Source organism: Taudactylus pleione, unplaced genomic scaffold (genome assembly GCF_031769625.1).
Source record: "Taudactylus pleione unplaced genomic scaffold, aTauple2 ptg000154l, whole genome shotgun sequence".
In the NCBI taxonomy this organism is placed as follows: Eukaryota; Metazoa; Chordata; class Amphibia; order Anura; family Myobatrachidae; genus Taudactylus; species Taudactylus pleione.
Window position 1 is genome coordinate 17,958,678 of NW_028284556.1, and position 20,514 is coordinate 17,979,191.

Consider the following 20,514-nt stretch of genomic DNA (forward strand, 5'->3'; position numbering starts at 1 on the left):
AAGTCCATTTTAAAATGGGGAAAGAGCTGTGTAAAATAGAACATGCAGTATCATATTTTAAGGATCTAGTAAATTGAAATATATAGAAATATATGTTCTGACAAAAAAATATTTAAGCAATATTGGGTAACCTTATGGTTTATTTTACAAAGGAATTTTTATTGGAGGTGCGGCTACAAGGTCAACAGTAAGTTACAGTAATGTGTATCCTTGCTGTGTTGTGCGATTGCTTAGTTCACCGGGCCAATATTGTCATCAAACACATATGCAGGCAGCCTTCTGGTAGTCCAGAGAGTGACATAGTGGCTTCTCCAACCTTCCAGTGCTGGCAAAGCAGAAACTACTTACAGCAAGGAGGAAGCCAACATCCTGACAAAGATGGAATCCAGCAACACACATATTTCTAAAACATTAGGCATTTGTTAAACAAATTGTGAAGCTGATTGCTATTTAGATGCGGACTATACACATAATAGCACATAAGCCATTATTCTTTAAAATATTAGCTAGTTTCACCCCTTCTATCAAACACAGCACATATTTTTTATTTTTCATGAGCTAGTATCATGGGTAAACCTTTCTGACACCACTAATAACATAGGGACTAGTCAAATAACACAGAAGTATTACACCGCAAGTGCAAACAGAAAGAACTGTATAGAAAACAATATATATAAGTTAGCGCTTAAGCGTTTTCCTCTTTGCATCAGAAAAACAAATAAATGTAATAGATAAAGCACATAAGTAAATCACAATTTAATGTAGGGAATTAACATAGTCTTCAATATAATGTCAGATAAATACAATTTTAAATGAACCAGTAAAAAACGAAAACATTCTATAACCAAATCCGATAAAAGGATCAAATTGTTTTTACATTAATAAAGGTTTCACAGATAACTCAGCTTTAGTGTAACTGTGTACTAAAGATCCAGAATCCGGCTGAATATTCAGGATTTTGGGCATGTTATAGCAAACTCCAAGAGGTATATTTACTAAAGTGCAGGTTTTTAGAAGTGGAGATGCTGCCTATAGCAACCAATCAGATTCTAGCTATTATTGTCACGGCCAGGGTTTCTCGGCATGGTACCCGTCGGGTATTACCTGTGAGGTCGTTGTGGCGGGGGGTCTCTGGCAACGGTGCTGCTGTTTGGCGAGGGGCATTGGCTGCGCGTGGTCCTGTGCGGGCACATTGTCACTAGGCCTGGTGCGGTTTGGCGGTGTTTCCGTTCCGTTGGCATGGGCGCTGCCATCTTGCCTGCGGCCATGTGATCTGATTGGTTGCTATGGGCAACATCTCCACTTCCAAAAACCCACACTTTAGTAAATAAACCCCCCAGGATATAACTTCAAGCAGACAGGAGTTTGTGGTGTATACATTTTTCAAAGGATTACCGAATTGGGTCACTAACTTCTGAGAGAGAATTGTTTGAAAGTAGAGATTGTCTTTCACTTTTTCAGATTGTTTTCAATTGTATTTAATGTTTAAATCAGTACTGTCCAATGTATCATAATTAACCCAGTCCCTTCTTTCTTTTTCAGCCCGTTTGCTACATACAGTATTATTATTAAGAGATTATTTCATACACTATCTACTATATAAAATAGAAAATCTGTCTTTCTGTCATTCTTTCTTTCTATACAAATCCACAGTTTACAAGCCAAGATCGTGAAATTTTACATACGAGCGTATTAAAACACAGCGGAGGCAACTAAAAAAATTTTAGCTTGAAATTAATTACTATTCATTTTTAATTAATTAAAAAACACAATTTTTGCATAGCATTTGCCCTCTACAGGTCAGGTACGGAATTAGAAAAGAATTTAGCTTATCTGCTATTTTTTCTTTTCTATCTCTATCTACTATATAAAAGCAAAATTTTCCTTCTGTCTTTCTATACAAATCCACAGTTTACAAGCCAAGATCTCTCATGGCTCTACACCTAAAACACCAAAGAAGAATATAAGCATTGTCCTGTTTGGTTTATTGTTAGATGCAGATTTGGACATCATTCTTCTTGGGCCATCTGCAAGGTCAATACTAAAAATATTAAAATGTTATTTTTGTTTAATTTCATAATTTGATTTTATAACATGTATTTTGCTACATACTGAGGAATTATGGAATTTTATTCTGTAGCATATAATCTAAGTCTCTGAACATCATTTACTATGGCTCTCGCGTGGAGTTTACAGTACCTTTTAAATGCCGTATGAATTTATATCCACTATTGATTAGGGTTGAGCGGGTTAGGTTCTCAGAGAACCGAACCCACCCAAATTTCGGGGATCCGGGGCGTTCCGGGCAAGCTCTGATCTCCCTGCCTGCCCCGGATCCCTCACCCGAGGCAAAACCTTGCGATCCCGCTGATGAGGTTTTGTAATGAGCGGGCTTAACACTAACTGGCTGAGAGAGCCGTCTGTTACGGCTCTCAGCCAATCAGCGTTAAGGCCATTTAATATGCACACAGGAAGCAAAAGAAGATGGTGCCCGCCATCCCCCGCTGCCTGACATTACCGGCACCCCCCACTGCCGACATCGCCCGCACCCCCACTGGCTGCATCCCCCACTGCCCACACCGCCGCTGCCGACACTCCTGCCCCACATACTGAGGACACCGTCAGTCACCCCCACACTGCCGGCACTCCCACATTGAGGAAACCACCAGCACCCCTGCACTGCTGACACTGTCAGCACAAATGCACTGAGGACACCGCTGACACCCCCGCTCTGCCGACACCACCAGCACCCTGCATTGAGAACACCCCTGCACTGCCGACACAGTCAGCAAACCTGCACTGAGGACACCGCTGGCACCCCCGCACTGCCGATATCGCCAGTACCCTTCACTGAGGACACTGCCAGCACCGCAGCACTGCCATTCCACGTACTGAGGACACTGTCAGCAACCCCTACACTGCCAACACAGCCAGCAAACCTGCACTACCGACATCGCCGGTATCCTTCACTGAGGACACTGCCAGCACCGCAGCACTGCCATCCCATGTACTGAGGACACCGTCAGCAACCCCCCCCACTGCCGACACTCCCACACTGAGGACACCACCGGCACCCCTGCACTGCCAACACTGTCAGCACACATGCACTGAGGACACCGCTGGTACCCCTGCTTTGCCGACACCCTGCACTAAGGACACTGCCAGCACCCCCGCACTACTGCCCTACGTATTGAGGACTGCATTAGCTACCCTGCAATGCCACTACTCCAACACCGAGGACATCCCTGCACAGCCGAAACTGGCAGCACTCCTGCACTGAGGACACCGCTGGCACACCCACTCTGCCGACACTGCCAGCACTATGCACTCAGAACACTGCCAGGGCCCCCAATCTGCCAACACCGCCACACTGCCAACACTGATGGCACGTCCGCATTGAGGACACCACTGGCACTCTTGCATTGAGGACACCGCCAGCAACCCGCACTGCCAACACTGCTGTCACAGTAAGTGCACTATTGGTGTATCTAACCCACACTGTATAACGCACTGTATCTGTGTTGGAACGTGGAAGCTGAACTGCCACATGTTAGTGCTTCCCACTGTGTCGCTTAGCTTAGTCAGCCAGCTAGCTGGATGCAACCTTTTGGCCTAAACTAGTTGAAAAAAATAATATTGTGAGGTGGTCAAAATTGATTGGAAATGACTAGAAATAAATGTTATTGAGGTTAATAATACTGTAGGAACAAAAACAGGCACATTTATGTTATTTTAGCTGTTTATATTTTAAGAAAAAATCCAAATCCAAAACTAAAACCGAAAAAAAAAAACACCATGGAAAAAAATTCAAAACCAGATTCAGATCCAAAACCAGGGGAGATTCAGATCCAAAACCAAAACACGAGGGTCAGCGCACATCTCTACGTATTGATATTAAGCCAGGCTTATTATGAGTCTGAATATGGTAAAAATTGCTATCTGCATCCATGAGGAGAGATCCATCTGATTTAGAATAAGGCCCATAAAGAAGGCAACTATACTGGGATGCAAAAACGCAGCTCTGCAGCACAAATTTTTATTTATACTTGCTCATGCATGAGCTTACACAACTAGATGGTGTCAACAGTGGCGACCAAACTTTTTTGTCTACCTCCTTGGTTGCTGGACCGCACTATGGAACGCTTAGAGGCTACTTACGGGTCATTCCTTTGTCAGCCCCTGAAGGGTAAAACCAATTGGATGAATCTTATACACCGTGGTGACTCTGAATGCCGGAAACAGCTGCACAAGGAAGTAGTTGCTGTGCATTTCATAATGTGCTCCAGCAACCAGGAAGTACACAGTCATCCTGGTATCAGAGCAACAGAAGCTCTTGGCCGCGTTTACACTGTACATCTGACAAATTTTGAATGCTTCTATCTCCGAATTTTGCTTTACACAGTTACAGGTCCTACTTCCTTCGAAGACCTTAGGACTGTGGATGGGGAAGTTTGTCACACTTTTTGTGTGGCCTGCCTAAGGAGAGGTTTTTTGGAGGATGATGTGTAAACAAACATTCTTAAAATCCCGGGCAACGCCGGGTACTCCAGCTAGTAATATATAAAGTAGCTACGGAAACTGTTGGCTACAGCAAATAAAGAATAAAGTGCTTCATTTATCCCAAAATACACTATAATGACAGCCCTTGTAAGACACTCTGGGGTAGGCTGAGCTTATATGCTTTCTTGCCAGGACATAAAGCAAAACGATGTTATATTGTACACACGCTTTTGATTTGCCAAGCATGGTTAGTTCAACAAGTATATTTGCCCAGATGTCAGTCCTTTTGATTTCTGGCCTGCAGATAAATGGTGAAAACCAATTTACTAAATTGTTAAAGCTAAAATACTGTTTGCTTTGTTTTACTTTCAGTAGTCCACAGTATATAAGTGTGTGATCTTACACTGTTAGCTGAATTAGAATGACATGCGTGTTAAAACAAAAGGACGTGCACACAAACTCATGTTTACCTGAGGTGGGGGATTTGCAACGATCCTCTGAGGCTGTCGTGCTCTCGTTAATGTCACTAAGACCTGCTGAAACATCAAATATACAAAGACTGATTACTACACTGAACATATGTTATGGAATGACAATTAAATAATTTAACAAAAAATACAATTCTTCATAGACATTATGTTACAGCAAGAGGTTCAATTTTATTTGAGAAGTAGAACATAATTTAACGTTACAAGCATTTGTTTTTGTGTTTCCCACCTGCAACCTTATAAATAGGTAGTTAGTTAAATGGATCAGTTTTGATTCCAGCCAGACTAAGGAAACTACCAGGGGTTCTCAACCTACATGTCTTAGGTGGATTACTGGGATTTTTTTTTTCCAAAACTATTATCTGTTATCAACAAATACACCAATTGCCATAGGAAAAAAGAAATGTGTAGAGGATAACATATAATAATCAGTAAGTAATTTAGAATTTATCATGTTACTTATACCACGAACAAAATAACTTTTACTCCTTTCATTAAAGGGCTGCAGCTATCTTTGGTGATACTACTTGTTTATTTGATTCCTAAAATACCTGGAAAAATATTAAAACAAAATAAGTAGTGAAGAATCTGTAAATTATTATGTGAAAGTGCTGTAGTGCCAAGGCTCGTACCAAAAAGGGGTGCACGTCCTGATATTGACTATTAGGCGCTTCTTTAAATTTTTCCAGTATATAATAATTTTTTTATTTTTAGTATTTTTGTACAAGTATCTATACCTACCAAGCTAGTTATATAATGTATGGTTTTCAAAACTGAACCATGGGCCATACAAATGCTACCCTGGGTCTCAGCCAAAAAAAAGGTTATTAACCTCTGGTCTACAGCCATGGCCAAAAGTTCTAAGTGTTTTTACAGGAGCCGGCCTCCTGGCCACTTGCTAAGCTGTGGGTGACCATCCACAGCTTTTGCGAGCGGCCAGGTGATGGTCGCGATGGTCCCAGGGATTGGACTGCTGAGGACTGGGGTAAAGTTATTTTCTCTGATGCGTCCCCTTTCAGATTGTTTGGGGCATCTGGAAAAACGCTTGTCCGGAGAAGGAAAGGTGAGCGCTACCATCAGTCCTGTGTCATGCCAACAGTAAAGCATCCTGAGACCATTCACGTGTGGGGTTGCTTCTTAGCCAAGAGAGTGGGCTCACTCACAAATTTGCCTAAGAACACAGCCCTGAATAAAGAATGGTACCAAAACAGCCTCCAACTTCTCCCAACCATCCAAGAACAGTTTGGTGACGAACAATGCCTTTTCCAGCATGATGGAGCACTTTGCCATAAGTCAAAAGTGATAACTAAGTGGCTCGGGGAACAAAACATCGAAATTTTTGGTCCATGGCCAGGAAACTTCCCAGACCTTAATCCCATTGAGAACTTGTGGTCAAGCCTCAAGAGGCGGGCGGACAAACAAAAACCCACAAATTCTGACAAACTCCAAGCATTGATTAGGCAAGAATGGGCGGCCATCAGTCAGTATGTGGCCCAGAAGTTGATTGACAGCATGCCAGGGCGAATTGCAGAGGTCTTGAAAAAGAAGGGTCAACACTGAAAATATTGACTATTTACATAAACATAATGTAATTGTCAATAAAAGGCTTTGACACCAATGAAATGCTTGCAATTTTACTTCAGTATACTATAGTAACATCTGACAAAAAGGTCTAAAAACAATGAAGCAGCAAACTTTGTGAGAACCAATACATGTGTCATTCTCAAAACTTTTGGTCATGGCTGTACACAGGCAGATCTATATAATAATCTGCTAAGGTCTGTCCCGTCTGTAATATGCAAGCGCAGTGACAGCTAGAGAATGAGTCGGAAGATGAGACTGACCTAACCAGAGAGGTAGGGCCTCTGGAGTAGTGGCATTGCAGAGGTAGGGCCGCCATAAATGGGGTATGTATAAGGGGGAGCACATAGGTTGGGTGGGACATAGCAACAGCAGGTAGGCGGGGTGAAACACAGCTGGGAGCATGATGTGGTTGAGCAGCCGGCAGATTGAGTACTATAATATTTGATAACACAGCTATCATTTTAACTGCGTTGGCAGTATAACTTTACACATGATCGTAAAGCATGGTGTTTAAAGTTATACTGCCGACTGATTTAAGAAACATTACAAACGTCTCTGTACTGTATTATGTTGTTGGCATTCTCCTGTTGGTAAATTTACTGATCACTAAAGGTATGTATCAAATTTAAGTTACCTAGAGGAAACATAGGCTACAACACTTTGGGAAGTTGTAAGCTATTACGGCCAGAGTCTACCTCTTACCACCCTGTCAAAGCTGGATTATTGGCAGAGACAAGATCAGTTTAAAATTGAATCGCAGCGACATCATCTTGTGACTGGCCGCAAGATGCCATCTTGGAAATGAGATCGGAAGACGCCATTTTGCGAATGGCCGCCTAAGTGCATTTTAGATAAACTCACACTTTAGTACATGTGGCGATATTACTATTAGCATCGTGCGATTGCATCTGTGACCATTGCCATAAGTTACGGCGATTCACCAAAAGCCCATTTCATGACTTTACGTAGTTTGGGTGCTCTGGATAAAGTGTATATTATTATAATTCCCCTAAACGATATATTTCAGAAATGGCTTTACAGTATGTCAAATTTGGATTGCATTAGCTGAACAGAGCAAATGGCCACGTGACAACTAGGTTGTGTAGACAAGCTTCCTGGACAGAACGTCTGCTCTCACTCCAGGTGGCCCTGCTCGAATCACCTTACATTAGCAGGCTTCCTGCAATAAAATACCTTCAAAGCCAAGAGTGTTATCTGAGGTTTGGGTCTTGTAGCTGTGCTAATTTCCATTTACACAAGAACCTGGGAGAACAAAGGACTGTGCTTTTGAGCCTGGGAAGGGTGGGGGCTGCTGAGAGAGGGGGGGGAGGCGTGTGGAACTATAATGCTCAGCATTCCACACTGCTAGGTGTTCACTTAGTTTAAGTGAGATTTAAGTGCACCATTTCTCATACACACATTAATACGCACAATTGCTAATCGCATATTAGCGAATGCATAAGATCCTGTATGAAAACGCTGTTTATTAGCTTCATGCGCACACATCTGCCCCAAGTTAACTAGCGTCTTTACATCACAACCCGCATACTTATACATTACATATACTACATAAAAGGTTTAATAAGCTGTAAAGTATAAGATTTAAGTTTGTTCATTTAGCATAAATGCTATGAAATAAAGGTTATTTCATAACTAAGGTTTTATACGTGATAAGTAAGCCATGTTTGGAATTGTACTGATGCGTACTCTCTCAACAGTATTCCGGTACCATCGGTGTGGAGATCGCATTATGCATTCTCAACTTATGGACTGCAGAGACTTCAAGCAACAAAATGTACATGATATGAACAACTGTTAGGATGTTGTATGGGGCAGGAAACCAGAGACCCCCAGTTGTTAGAGGCTAGGTTGTGTCTATTTGAATCAACCTGTTAAATGCCTTGTAACATATGCCCTCTCTGTTGGGACCAATGGTATTAGCAACAACCTTCTCTATTGTGTTGTTTATTTATGGGGGGTATAAATATGTGCTCTGACCCTGGGTTCCTTGTCTTTGTGCTGAATGCTGATTGACAAGGGGTTTCTTGCTGATGCCTAACATCTGGACCAGAGAGCGATGCGTATGTATAATTGTACTTGGGTCTGTATAATCTCTTTGCGCTAAGATTATATGAGGATCATAGCGTGTAACTGCTGTACTTTTACTTGAATAATACTTTGTGCTTTGGAACCACAGATTCTAGGTCTTAAGTCTTTATTTACTGTATGACTGCGTACGCAAATTAGCGTCATCCTTAGAGGTTTATAGGTAGGATATTAGAAGGTATAGGCAGGGGTATATAGAGGTTCTAATTCAGTATCGTTAACCCCATCATGTCTTATTCTAAATTATCTGCTCTTTTATACTCACAGACATGAAATTCATGTTTGTATCTGCAGTAGCTGCCATTGCTAGCTCTGACTTTCTGTATATGCGTAATCATGCTACTCATGTTATCACATTTATTGTATTCATATTATGTTTACCTCATTCTCATATAACATACATGTAACATAGGGCCTGCTTCGGAGTCGGACGCTCTTGCTCTGAATCAGGGCCGTCCCTCAGTTTTTTAGAGCGGCCTCCTGGCCGCTCATATAGCTGTGGGTGACCACCCACAGCTATAGCGAGCAGCCATGATGATGGTCGCGATGGTCAAGACCACCGCGACCATCGGGCTTGCGACGAGACCCTTGTGATAGGGTCTTGTTGCCGCAATCCCTGGAGTGCTTTTGGCTCTAACAGAGCCGAAAGCACTCCCACTGACATCACTTGTGATGTCAGTGGGGCCGGCCCCAGACGGTAGGCGTTCCCATGGCAAGCCACGCCCCTGGCCCGGCCACCAAAGGGGGGTGTGCTGTCACTCAACATCGACAGCACGCCCCCCTTTGGTACGAGACCCGGAGCGACGGATTGCCCATCGCTATCTGGGTCTCGTGCGTGCGCAAGACGGAGCCGGCTCCGTCGTGCGCATGCGCACTGGGTCAACATCAACCCGCTTGCGAGCGCACAGCGCTCGCGAGCAGGTCTGAATCAGGCCCATAGTTCAGTCCTACGGATCTGTTGCTTACTATAAACAATGATCATGTTCTAGTGCTCATCATTAAAATCTTTAAAATAAAAAAACTTCTCATAATTAAATTATTAAAACTAATGACTATGATGCATCTAATTGTTATCTTTTGATTTAAAAGTATGGAGGAGATTTATCAAACATTGGAGACAGATAAAGTGGAGAGAGATAAAGTACTAACCAATCAGCTTCTAACTGTCTTTTTACAGACTGTGGGCCTGATTCAGCAAAGATCGCTGTTGCAAAGACGCACGCAATCGGTCAATTAATTCGTATTGCGCATGCATCACAGTGTGCATGCGTAAATCAGCAATTGCGAAGGGAAATGCGTTTCCAGAGGCTACGCAGACCACAAGCACAGTGATTGACAGGAAGAGCCGTTTGTGGGTGGTGATGGGGGGTGGTCAGGCAAACACAGTCGTGCCAGTGCGTTGGGACGGCGTTGCAGGGGCGTGCATAAATTATCCACTGCAATACCATACGCTGCATGAGGCCTCAGAGCATGACCTGAAGTTAGCAATTCCTGAGTGAGGTCTGACCTGCTTTAACTGTGCGTATGGGTCCGATGTTACTCGATGTTACCGATTATTTTGCCCAAGTATACGGATGTGTGTAAGGGGAAGTGGGCGTCCTTATAGTAAACTGTGATCACAATGCAATTGCAAACATTTACATTTCACCACTAATAATAGCAACTGCAGTACGTGCGTTCTAGCAGAATAACGATCCTGGCTGAATCAGGCCCTGTGTTTGAAAAATGAATGAGCTGATTGGTTGGTACATTATCTCTCTCGAATATTTGATAAATCTCCCTATAAATGTCCCTTCTCCAGTGGAAATAGTCAGCTGTAGTTCTCACCACCTGTCCTATCGAACTATTGATACCAGAAAGACTGATACAAGGAATTTTCACGATAAATTGGGTATCACAGTCTTGACAGTGTAACCTGACTAAAGAGACAGTGCTGTTGAAGCAAAATTGTCACCAAAACTTGGCTTGTGACTCACTCAAGGTCATAAGTTGAGCAGGCCTAACTCAGTTGTAGAAGATCTTTTTTTTTGCAAGGGTCTTTTTGTGCGTGGGCCGCTAATTCATGGAGGGTTGAGTGAAACATACCTCCCAACTTTCTTGCAATTAGGGACAAAAGTTCCTGGCTGCTATGTAATCAGGAACAGTCCACTCAGATATTGACTTTCCTGCCTAAGTCAGTACAGTTAAGAGGTATACACTACTAATATATGAAGTACAGGGTGTTTCACCCACTATTGGCCCCAAAGTCTTTCTCATACCTTTTAAAATAATTGACATGATTTAGTGAAATGTGGCACAGACATACCTCGGTCTATGAGAAACATGAGCAAGTCATTGCAAGTGTTGAAAGTTTTCGCCATTAGCATCCAGGCCATCTGGTCATGAATGCGTGAAGTGAAGGCCAGCTATTCACCTCCCTAGACAGCAGCATAGTCCAAAATTCAACTAGGGGAGCCACACCAACTGCCAGTGAGGATATAACCAGTGAGGATGGCAGTTGGTGTGGTTCCCCTATTTGAATTTTGGGCTGCGCTGTAGCCCCTCCTCTGGAGCTGCCACTGCTAGTCAGTAGGTATTACTGCTTCTATGTTATGTACTGAGGTGTCCACATTCCTCGTGTCTGTGTGTTTCGTGCCGATAATGAACCTTTATCGACTCAGTTTTCCAGTACGTCTGGACATAAATACGCGTTGTTCAGCTGTGTACCTGTTCACATCGGCACGTAACACACAGACACGAAGTGGGACTGTGTCAAATTTAAAAGTTATAAGAATATTTTTGGGGCCAATAGTGAGTGAAACACCCTGTACAATATTCATGTAGATTGTTATGATTAACTCATAAACCACTATGGAACTGACTCAATTCCATATATACCTATACCCTGCTTGTATATAAATTGGATACAAGCAAGATGCATTGTGCAATAAAACATGATAGACCAGAGATGATAACCTAACTCAAAATTTGTGAATGCATGCACAGGATTTCTTCAGTATTCACAAGTGAATATTTTTATAAGGACCATGGGTAAACAGGTCTATTCACAACAGATTTATATTTATATGTGTTTTAAATTGAACATTTCATCTAGTGGCCCTTAAAAATATGAGTTTTGTAGAATATTAACAAGATTATCAGTTAAAACAATTGAGGTCATAAATAATTAGCAGAAATAGTAATCGTTATGGAAGTGTCAAAAGGGCAATTAAGCAAATATTGGTTTATGTGAATTAAAGTTTACTACTTAATAATTTGAAAGAAACAAGAAAAGGGAAACATGTCAGGTGTGTTAGAAGGGCTGGACTCAGAGGCGGGCTGGGCCGGGGGGCAGGGTGCCCCCGGGCCGCAGCGTAATGCGGGCCGCGCGTGTAGCGCTGACCGGACGGAGTTCGGTCAGCGCTACACAGCACAAACACACAGCCGCTGGAGCCGGCAGCTGTGCGTTTGCTTTAGCAGCTGATGAGAGTCAGACAGACTCTCATCGGCTGCTGCTCCCACTACCAGAGCCGGACATCTTCCATTTCCCGCAGTGGGTAATGGGAGTGACGCGTCACTCCCATGATGCGTCACTCCCATAATGCAAAGCGGCGGGCGGAGGAGCTGATCTCGGCGGCGGGACCAGGAGCAGGTGTCAGGTAAGTGTTTTTTTTTTTTTTATATTATGTGTCTACTGCGGGGGGTCTGGCACTATAAGAAGGAGACCACTACTGGGGGCACTACAAAGGGGGGGACTACTACTACTGGGGGCGCTACAAGGGGGGGGGATTACTACTACTGGGGGCACTACAAGGGGGGGACTACTACTACTGGGGGCACTACAAGGCGGGGGACTACTACTACTGGGGGCACTACAAGGGGGGGACTACTACTACTGGGGGCACTACAAGGGGGGTACTACTACTGGGGGGACTACTACTAGGGGCATTGCATAGGGGGGAGGGGACTACTACTAGGGGCACTACATAGGGGGGAGGGGACTACCACTGGGGGGCACTGCATCGAGGGACCACTGCTGGGGGCTCTATATAAAGGGCAATAGTGGGGGTACTGCATAGGGGGAAGACTACAACTGGGGCCACTAATTAAGGGGCACTGCATAAGGGTTACCACTACTGGGGACACTATATAAGGGGCTTACTACTAGGGGCACTGCATAGGGGGGATCATTACTGGGGGCACTATTCGAGGCCTGCATAAGGGTGTCCTCTCCTGAGGGGGGGGGCGCCGTAGCAAGCTCGTTCTTTCGGGCACCCTGGCTACACGCTACTCCTCTGCCAGGGCCGCCTGCATGCATTTGCCCCCCAGGCTAAAAGTTGCCAGCCAGCTCCTGGCTGGACTCGCATGACCATTCCCCAATAACGGACACACGTTTTTCCTGATTCCCAAAGCTTTTAATTTGGGAGGTATGGTGTATGTTTCGTCATTTTTAATCATATTCATATGACATGAAATTTGCCAAGACTACAATTATATTAAAAGTTACAATTCTGACATAATAAACATCTACAATGTAAAAATGGGACTCCAAAGAGAGTTCTACTGCAGTATCAATCAGCTTTCCATTAGTCACTCTCTCAAATATATTTGGTACTTCACATGTCTGTTCCCTGAAAACAGCTTAAAATAAGTTACAGTTATGTAGAGAATAGACAGACTGGACAAGAACCTAGATGTTCTCATAAAAAATTTTTATTCCTCAATATGATTGGTTATACTGTTTTGCTATGATGACCCCACACTTTTTTTATTTTGGGTAGTGGGTTATAATAACCTGTAAGTGTTTGCTGTTGCAGCTGTTATGAAGCCACACAATAGCCCCCTCCACAATGAGTAAGCGATACATACCCTTTAAGCAGTTGAAATCTCCCCAACTCTCAGAGGCAGATACAGTTAAGCGCAACCTTGAACTATGTGAGGTTACTATGGTAAGTAAATCTCACTGTCCGGACAACCCATGTAGTATTAGCTTGTGAGGGTGTGGTGGAAACTGGCAGCTAACTGAATCTGCTCCTCAGAGTAATTCCTACAGTAGCACAGAGGATGGATTGTATCTGATCTCAGGTGATACCATTGTTAGAGTAATGTAGTGAGATGGGGAATAGCGTTTTTTAGGTTTTTTTTACAGATACTTGCCATTGACAGGCTTTGTTTGGCAGCTTATTTTTTTCTCTGTTATTCATAGTGCCATTGCTTATTCTAGCCGGGATGTAGTTGTCCACCGGTCTCAATCCCGACGATGGGACTTAAGATAGGCATCGAAATACCGACGACTATCTTAATCCTGACGCCGGAATCCAGGAGAACGCATGCCCGAACAAAGGTAAGCTGGGGCGCCCTTAGTGTTAGCTGCGGGGGGGTTAGGTTTAGCAGAGTTAGCGTTAGGTTTTGTGGGGGGATTTAGGGTTAGGCACCCCTAGGGAGGAGGGTTAGGGTCAGGCACCACTGGGGGGGTTGGGTTTATGGGTAGACACTAATGGGGGAGGGTTAGGTTTAGGCACGAAGGGGGGAAACTTAGGTTTAGGCACTAACGGGGAGTGTTAGGGTTAAGGTGCCCATACACGGTGCGATAAAGCAGCCAATCCGACGGATTGGTACGATTTGGGTGCTATATCGTACTGTGTAAGGGCATGATATCGGCCAGTGCGCCCACCCTTGGGGTCGTACATCGCACCCCCAGATCTTACTGCAAGTTCAGTCGATCTGGGGATGCGATGTGCAATCCCATGCAGCGCTATGCGGGTGGGGGAGGGGGGAGCCGGTATATTGGGCAGTCGGCCACCCGATAGCACCGTGTGTGGGGACTGTCCGATATGTCGGACGTCGGATCCCCCGTTGCTTTGCATAGTGAATATCGCACCGTGTATGGCCAGCTTTAGGGTGCGGGGTGGGGAGGGTTAGGGTTAGGCTACAAGAAGGAAGGATTAGGGGGAGAAGGGGGAGGGTAAGTATATCCCGACCCTCGGGATGCCACTGTCGGTATTGTGACAGGAGGCATCCCGACAGCCGGCATTACATACCCATTCCTTATAGCCTCCTGTGTTTGTAGTTACATCTATTTGACTGCCTGTGCTTCGGAGTTACACCATTTTGTATATTAATTTCTTAAAATTAGTTCACAGAATAAATTTAGCGTAACCCATGAAACCAGATGCTTGCTTTCATTTTCTAACCTGAAGAAAAATGACACTTGGAGCCTGATAAAATGCAATGGTTTACAACATGTTATTCCTGTACAACAGTTGTCACATATGTCCTCCAGTCAATGCAGAAAAAGTGTCTGGTCACTGGTGATACGTGTGACAGTGCACTTCACTGTGATGATTGACACGTAGAGGTACTGGGCAGGGAGACGAGTGGGGCTGGGTAACTGCCCTAGAAATGGGCTTCAGCTGACAGGAGGGTCCTGTTGTCTCTTTACTAAAACCAATAGCATAATTTCCACTTGAGTGTTATAGTTAGCTGCTAGATGCCATGAAAACCTTTGGAGAATGAGTAATATTTACTTACTGTAACATGATGCAACACATTATTTTGAAATTACAGTGTAAAATGACAATGAGTAATTCACAATCACTGGCTCACATGGCACAACTTGGCAGTGGTGAGGGTGATGTGAATCTCCTTACCATACTGGAGACTTCAAACTCTGTTCTTATGAGCATGTGTCAGAGCTAGCTAATGAGCAGTGTAGATTTGCTGTGACAATTATCCCACTGTGTTTTCCCCGGACCATACACCTACTCTGAAGAGTAGAGCAGGGGTGCCTGGCGACGTCTAACTGACGCACCCCTTCACTGCTGGGCCCCATAGTAGCTGCATAGCATAGTTACACTCCTGGTTGACCTTTCAGTGAATAGGATATAGGAGGAGATTTAGCAAATCTTGGAGAGAGATAAAGTGGAGAGAAGTATTATCCAACCAGCTTCTCTCATTTTACAAGCTGTGCTAGAAGGTAGTAGTTGATTAGTTGGTACTTCATCTGTCTCCACTTAAGCTCTCTCCAAGGTTTGATACATCTCACCCATAGTCTGAGAAACAATATTGACTTGCATTAAGCAGATCCCAGTTTATTACATTGCTATCTTTGTCACCAGCTGTTATGTAAAATACCCAACGATAGAGAACACACTATTATATTTCTATGGTTTGTGGGATTTATTTTCTATGACCTACTGTAGCTCACAATTAAAATAATCAAAAGCTATGTGATATAAAGTATAACAGACATACTGTATGTTTCAGCACCATCATAGACAACATTGCCAAACAATAGTTATAGAAGGTAAAGAGTATTTTCAGGTGACACAAAGTGAGGCACACAGTCACAGAATTTCATGATATTTCATTGACTTACTTATGTGAGAGGAGCGGAGTTTTTTCACAGACTCAGAATATAAGCTAGAAAGGCCGCACATGCAAGAAGCCACAGTCAGCATACCTTAGTGAAGCGATGAAAAAAGGAAAAGACAGACACCAGAACAGTACGAGGAACATAAAGACAAACCTCAAAGGATAAATGTCATCTTTACTCAAATACAATGTAAGAACTTACTCAAATACAATGTAAGAACATGGAAGAGAAATTAAAATGAGGAAAGGGAAAATAAACGGCCCAAAAATACTGCGATGGATCAGACATACAGACAAGCTTGTACAGAGATACCATAAAGATATGCAAACATTTTACCTACTCACTGAAAAACCCTCAGGAGAAAGAAAATGTATAGTAATTCATAGTGACACAGATTGTTATATGCACAATATTAGCTCTAGAAAATAACTCCAAGTGATTATTTGGACTAAAGTGTACCTGTCACCTACACACAGTGGAGGATGAATCAATGTTCTTGAATGCAGCTCATTAATTCCCTATACATTTGAATATGCAAACAAAGTAAAAGTGCATCTGTCTATGTGACAAATGCACTATAACATTAACATACCTCACTGTAATTATGCTGAAACTCAGTTGTAACACAAGTGATTTCAATGGGACACTCTAGACCTACTATACCTATCAGTTATATCACTTACCTGTTTGGGAACTGCAAATGTATTACATTAAACAGCATGTACAGGCACCTTTGAAGATTAATATATGTCAAAGGCAGCATACTACTGAGCTGAATACTTTGCATTACATAAATAATTTGTTTATACTAAATATGTATTAAGTAACTCCTCTACAGTATGTTACCATATTAGTAGCATAGTGGGATACTCCATTACATGGCCAAGGTTTCTGCCTATCGCCCTCTGAGGACTGAGGTTTTTTTATTCCAATCAGTGATGAGAAGATGGCCCAAACAAGTAGGTAGCCAAGGGCTCCCTGGGGTCTTGTTCCAATTATGGGTAGGAGGCAGATGCTGCCGTAACAACATGGACAGAGTGACAACCTCGCAGACTTGTTTTGCATAAAAATCTCTGGGTGGATTGTTTGAATCCAAAGACAAATGTCACTGCAACTCAAATGACAGCATCCTCAGCTTTGTTATCTGTTATTAGGACAGTGATCTCTGTATCAAATCACATTAGAGAAGTGGGAGGAGCTTCAGCTGTCTAACTGAATACAGAGGTAATACTTTACTTTTCATCAGAGCTGCACTGAAATGTCAGGTTAGCACTAGGGGTGAGCGGGATCGGATTTCTGAAATCCGAACCCCCCCGAGCCCCCCCGATCCGAGTCCGATCCGAGTCAGGCTCGACTTTTCCCGCCTGACTCGGATCTGAAATCGAGGCAAAACGTCATCATCCCGCCTTCCGAGTCTCGCGGGTTTTGGATCCTATATGAGGTACCCGCGTCGGCGCCATTTTCTCACTCGGCTGTGGACAGTGAAGAGGGAAGGTGGGAGTTAGGGCTGGCTGGGCTGTGTAGTGTAGTGTAGTGCTGCTGTTGTCCACTACTTCAAAGTCCATAGGGGCTGGCTGTGTTGTGCTGTGCTGCTGTTGTTAATAGGGGCTGTGTCCACTACTTCAAAGTCCATAGGGGCTGGCTGGACTGTGTTGTGCAGTCAGTTCTCCATAGGGGCTGTGTCCACTCCAAAGTCCTGTGCAGTGTCCCAGTCCTAAAGGGGTGCTGTAGTGTTGTCCAGGGGGTGCTCTGTCCATCAGGGGTGCTCCCCCCAAGTGCTAAAAAAATAATATATTTTCTGTGTTTGTTAATTGTGTGCGCAGTAGCTGCACGTGCATCAACAAAGTAGTGCCAAGCGTGCGCCTGTGTCATAAGTAAAGGGCCGGCTGGCTTGACCGTTAAAGGGTGCTGTAACCCCCAAAGTACACTCCAGTCCAAACCAAAAAAAAAATTATTTTCTGTGTTTGTGAATTGTGTGCGCAGTAGCCGCACGTGCATCAAAAAGTAGTGCCAAGCGTGCGCCTGTGTCATAATAAAGGGCCGGCTGGCTTGACCGTTAAAGGGTGCTGTAACCCCCAAAGTACACTCCAGTCCAAACCAAAAAAAAAATTATTTTCTGTGTTTGTGAATTGTGTGCGCAGTAGCCGCACGTGCATCAAAAAGTAGTGCCAAGCGTGCGCCTGTGTCATAAGTAAAGGGCCGGCTGGCTTGACCGTTAAAGGGTGCTGTAACCCCCAAAGTACACTCCAGTCCAAACCAAAAAAAAAAATATTTTCTGTGTTTGTGAATTGTATGCGCAGTAGCCGCACGTGCATCAACAAAGTAGTGCCAAGCGTGCGCCTGTGTCATAAATAAAGGGCCGGCTGGCTTGACCGTTAAAGGGTGCTGTAACCCCCAAAGTACACTCCAAACCAAAAAAATATATATTTTCTGTGTTTGTGACTTGTGTGCACTGTGGCTGCACGTGCATCAACAAAGGAGCAGCGCCAAGCGTGCGCCTGTGTCCCATAAGTAAAGAGCCGGCTGGCTCATTTCTTAAAGGGTGGTGTAACCCACAAAGTGCACTACTCTCCAGCAAAAATAAAAAAAATATTTTCTGTGTTTGTGTGCGCTTTAGCCGCACGTATATATCAATATAACATAAATGGAGGACCAAACTTTCTCCGATAAAAATAAAATAGGGAAAGATCAAGAACCACTTCCTCCTAGTGCTATTGCTGCTGCTGGGAGTTGTTCATCATCCCAGAGAGGAAGTAAGAACATCACTACTTTTACTAAACAATTGACCCTCCAACAGTCCCTAGCAATGAGGATGAAGTACGACAGCAGTCATCCTGAAGCAAAACGTATAACTGAGGCCTTGACTGCTATGTTGGTGTTAGACGTGCGTCCGGTATCCGCCATTAGTGCAGTGGGATTTAGACAATTGATGGAGGTAGTGTGTCCCCGGTTCCAAATCCCGTCTAGATTCCACCTGCATCCTCAAAGCAGCAGCGACAAGCGTGCGTCTGTCTGTTAAAGGGTGGTGACACCCTCAAAGTGTGCTACACAAACAATAAAAATATTGTTCTTTTTTTTTTGGTCTTTGTGAAATGTGTGGGCTGTAGCCGCACCTGCATCCTTAAAGCAGCAGCGACAAGCGTGCGTCTGTCTGTTAAAGGGTGGTGTAACTCTCAAAGTGCTCCAAAAAATAAAAAACTATTTTTTTAATGTGTTTGTGACTTGTGTGCGATGTAGCCGCACTTGCATCCTCAAAGCAGCAGCGACAAGCGTGCGTCTGTCTGTTAAAGGGTGGTGACACCCTCAAAGTGTGCTACACAAACAATAAAAATATTGTTCTTTTTTCTGTCTTTGTGAATTGTGTGGGCTGTAGCCGCACCTGTATCCTTAAAGCAGCAGCGACAAGCGTGCGTCTGTCTGTTAAAGGGTGGTGACACCCTCAAAGTGTGCTACACAAACAATTCAAATATTGTTCTTTTTTTTTCGGTCTTTGTGAAATGTGTGGGCTGTAGCCGCACTTGCATCCTTAAAGCAGCAGCGACAAGCGTGCGTCTGTTTGTTAAAGGGTGGTGACACCCTCAAAGTGTGCTACACAAACAATAAAAATATTCTTCTTTTTTCTGTCTTTGTGAATTGTGTGGGCTGTAGCCGCACTTGCATCCTCAAAGCAGCAGCGACAAGCGTGCGTCTGTCTGTTAAAGGATTACATCGGTGACAGCATCCAAGTAGGCATGTCAGACAGTCCGTACCTGTACTGGCAGGAAAAAGAAGCAATTTGGAGGACCCTGTACAAACTGGCTCTATTTTACCTGAGTTGCCCCCCCTCCAGTGTGTACTCCGAAAGAGTGTTTAGTGCAGCCGGGAACCTTGTCAGCGAAAGGCGTAGGAGGTTGCTTCCACAAAATGTGGAGAAGATGATGTTCATAAAATGAATTATCAACTCTTCCAGGGAGACCAGCCTCCAGAACGTACAGAGGGACCTGTGGTTCCAGCGGGGACGAATTAATACTCTGTGAGGATGAGGATGTACACACTGAAGAGGGTGAGGAATCGGTGGATGAGGAGGATGAGGATGACATCTTGCCTCCGTAGAGCCAATTTGTGCAGGGACAGATTAATTGCCAGCTTGTTTTGTGGGGTCCCAAACGAACCAATCATTTCAGCCACAGTTGTGTGGCAGACCCTGGCGCTGAAATGATTGGTTTGTTAAAGTGTGCATGTCCTGTTTATACAACATAAGGGTGGGTGGGAGGGCCCAAGGACAATTCCATCTTGCACCTCTTTTTTTTCTTTGCATTATGTACAGTTTGGGGCCTAGTTTTTCAAACTGCCATCCTGTCTGCCACTGCAGTTTCACGCCTAGATGGGTCACGTGTTTGTGCCGCCCACTCGTGTCGCTTAGCATAGTCATCCAGCTACCTTGGTGCAACCTTTTGGACATAAAAACACTATTGTGAGGTGTGAGGTGTTCAGAATAGACTG

At 43.9% G+C, this 20,514-nt stretch overlaps 1 protein-coding gene across 2 annotated transcripts in view; it reads right to left on the reverse strand.

Annotated features, from left to right (window-relative positions):
• STXBP5 (syntaxin binding protein 5) overlaps positions 1–20,514 on the reverse strand; it is a 468,219-nt gene that overhangs the window by 60,155 nt on the left and 387,550 nt on the right. For both annotated transcript variants that reach the window (XM_088474382.1, XM_088474383.1), the window contains exon 19: positions 4,971–5,036. In XM_088474382.1, coding sequence (XP_088330508.1) covers positions 4,971–5,036 — 66 coding nt within the window. The remainder of the gene's footprint in view (positions 1–4,970; positions 5,037–20,514) is intronic.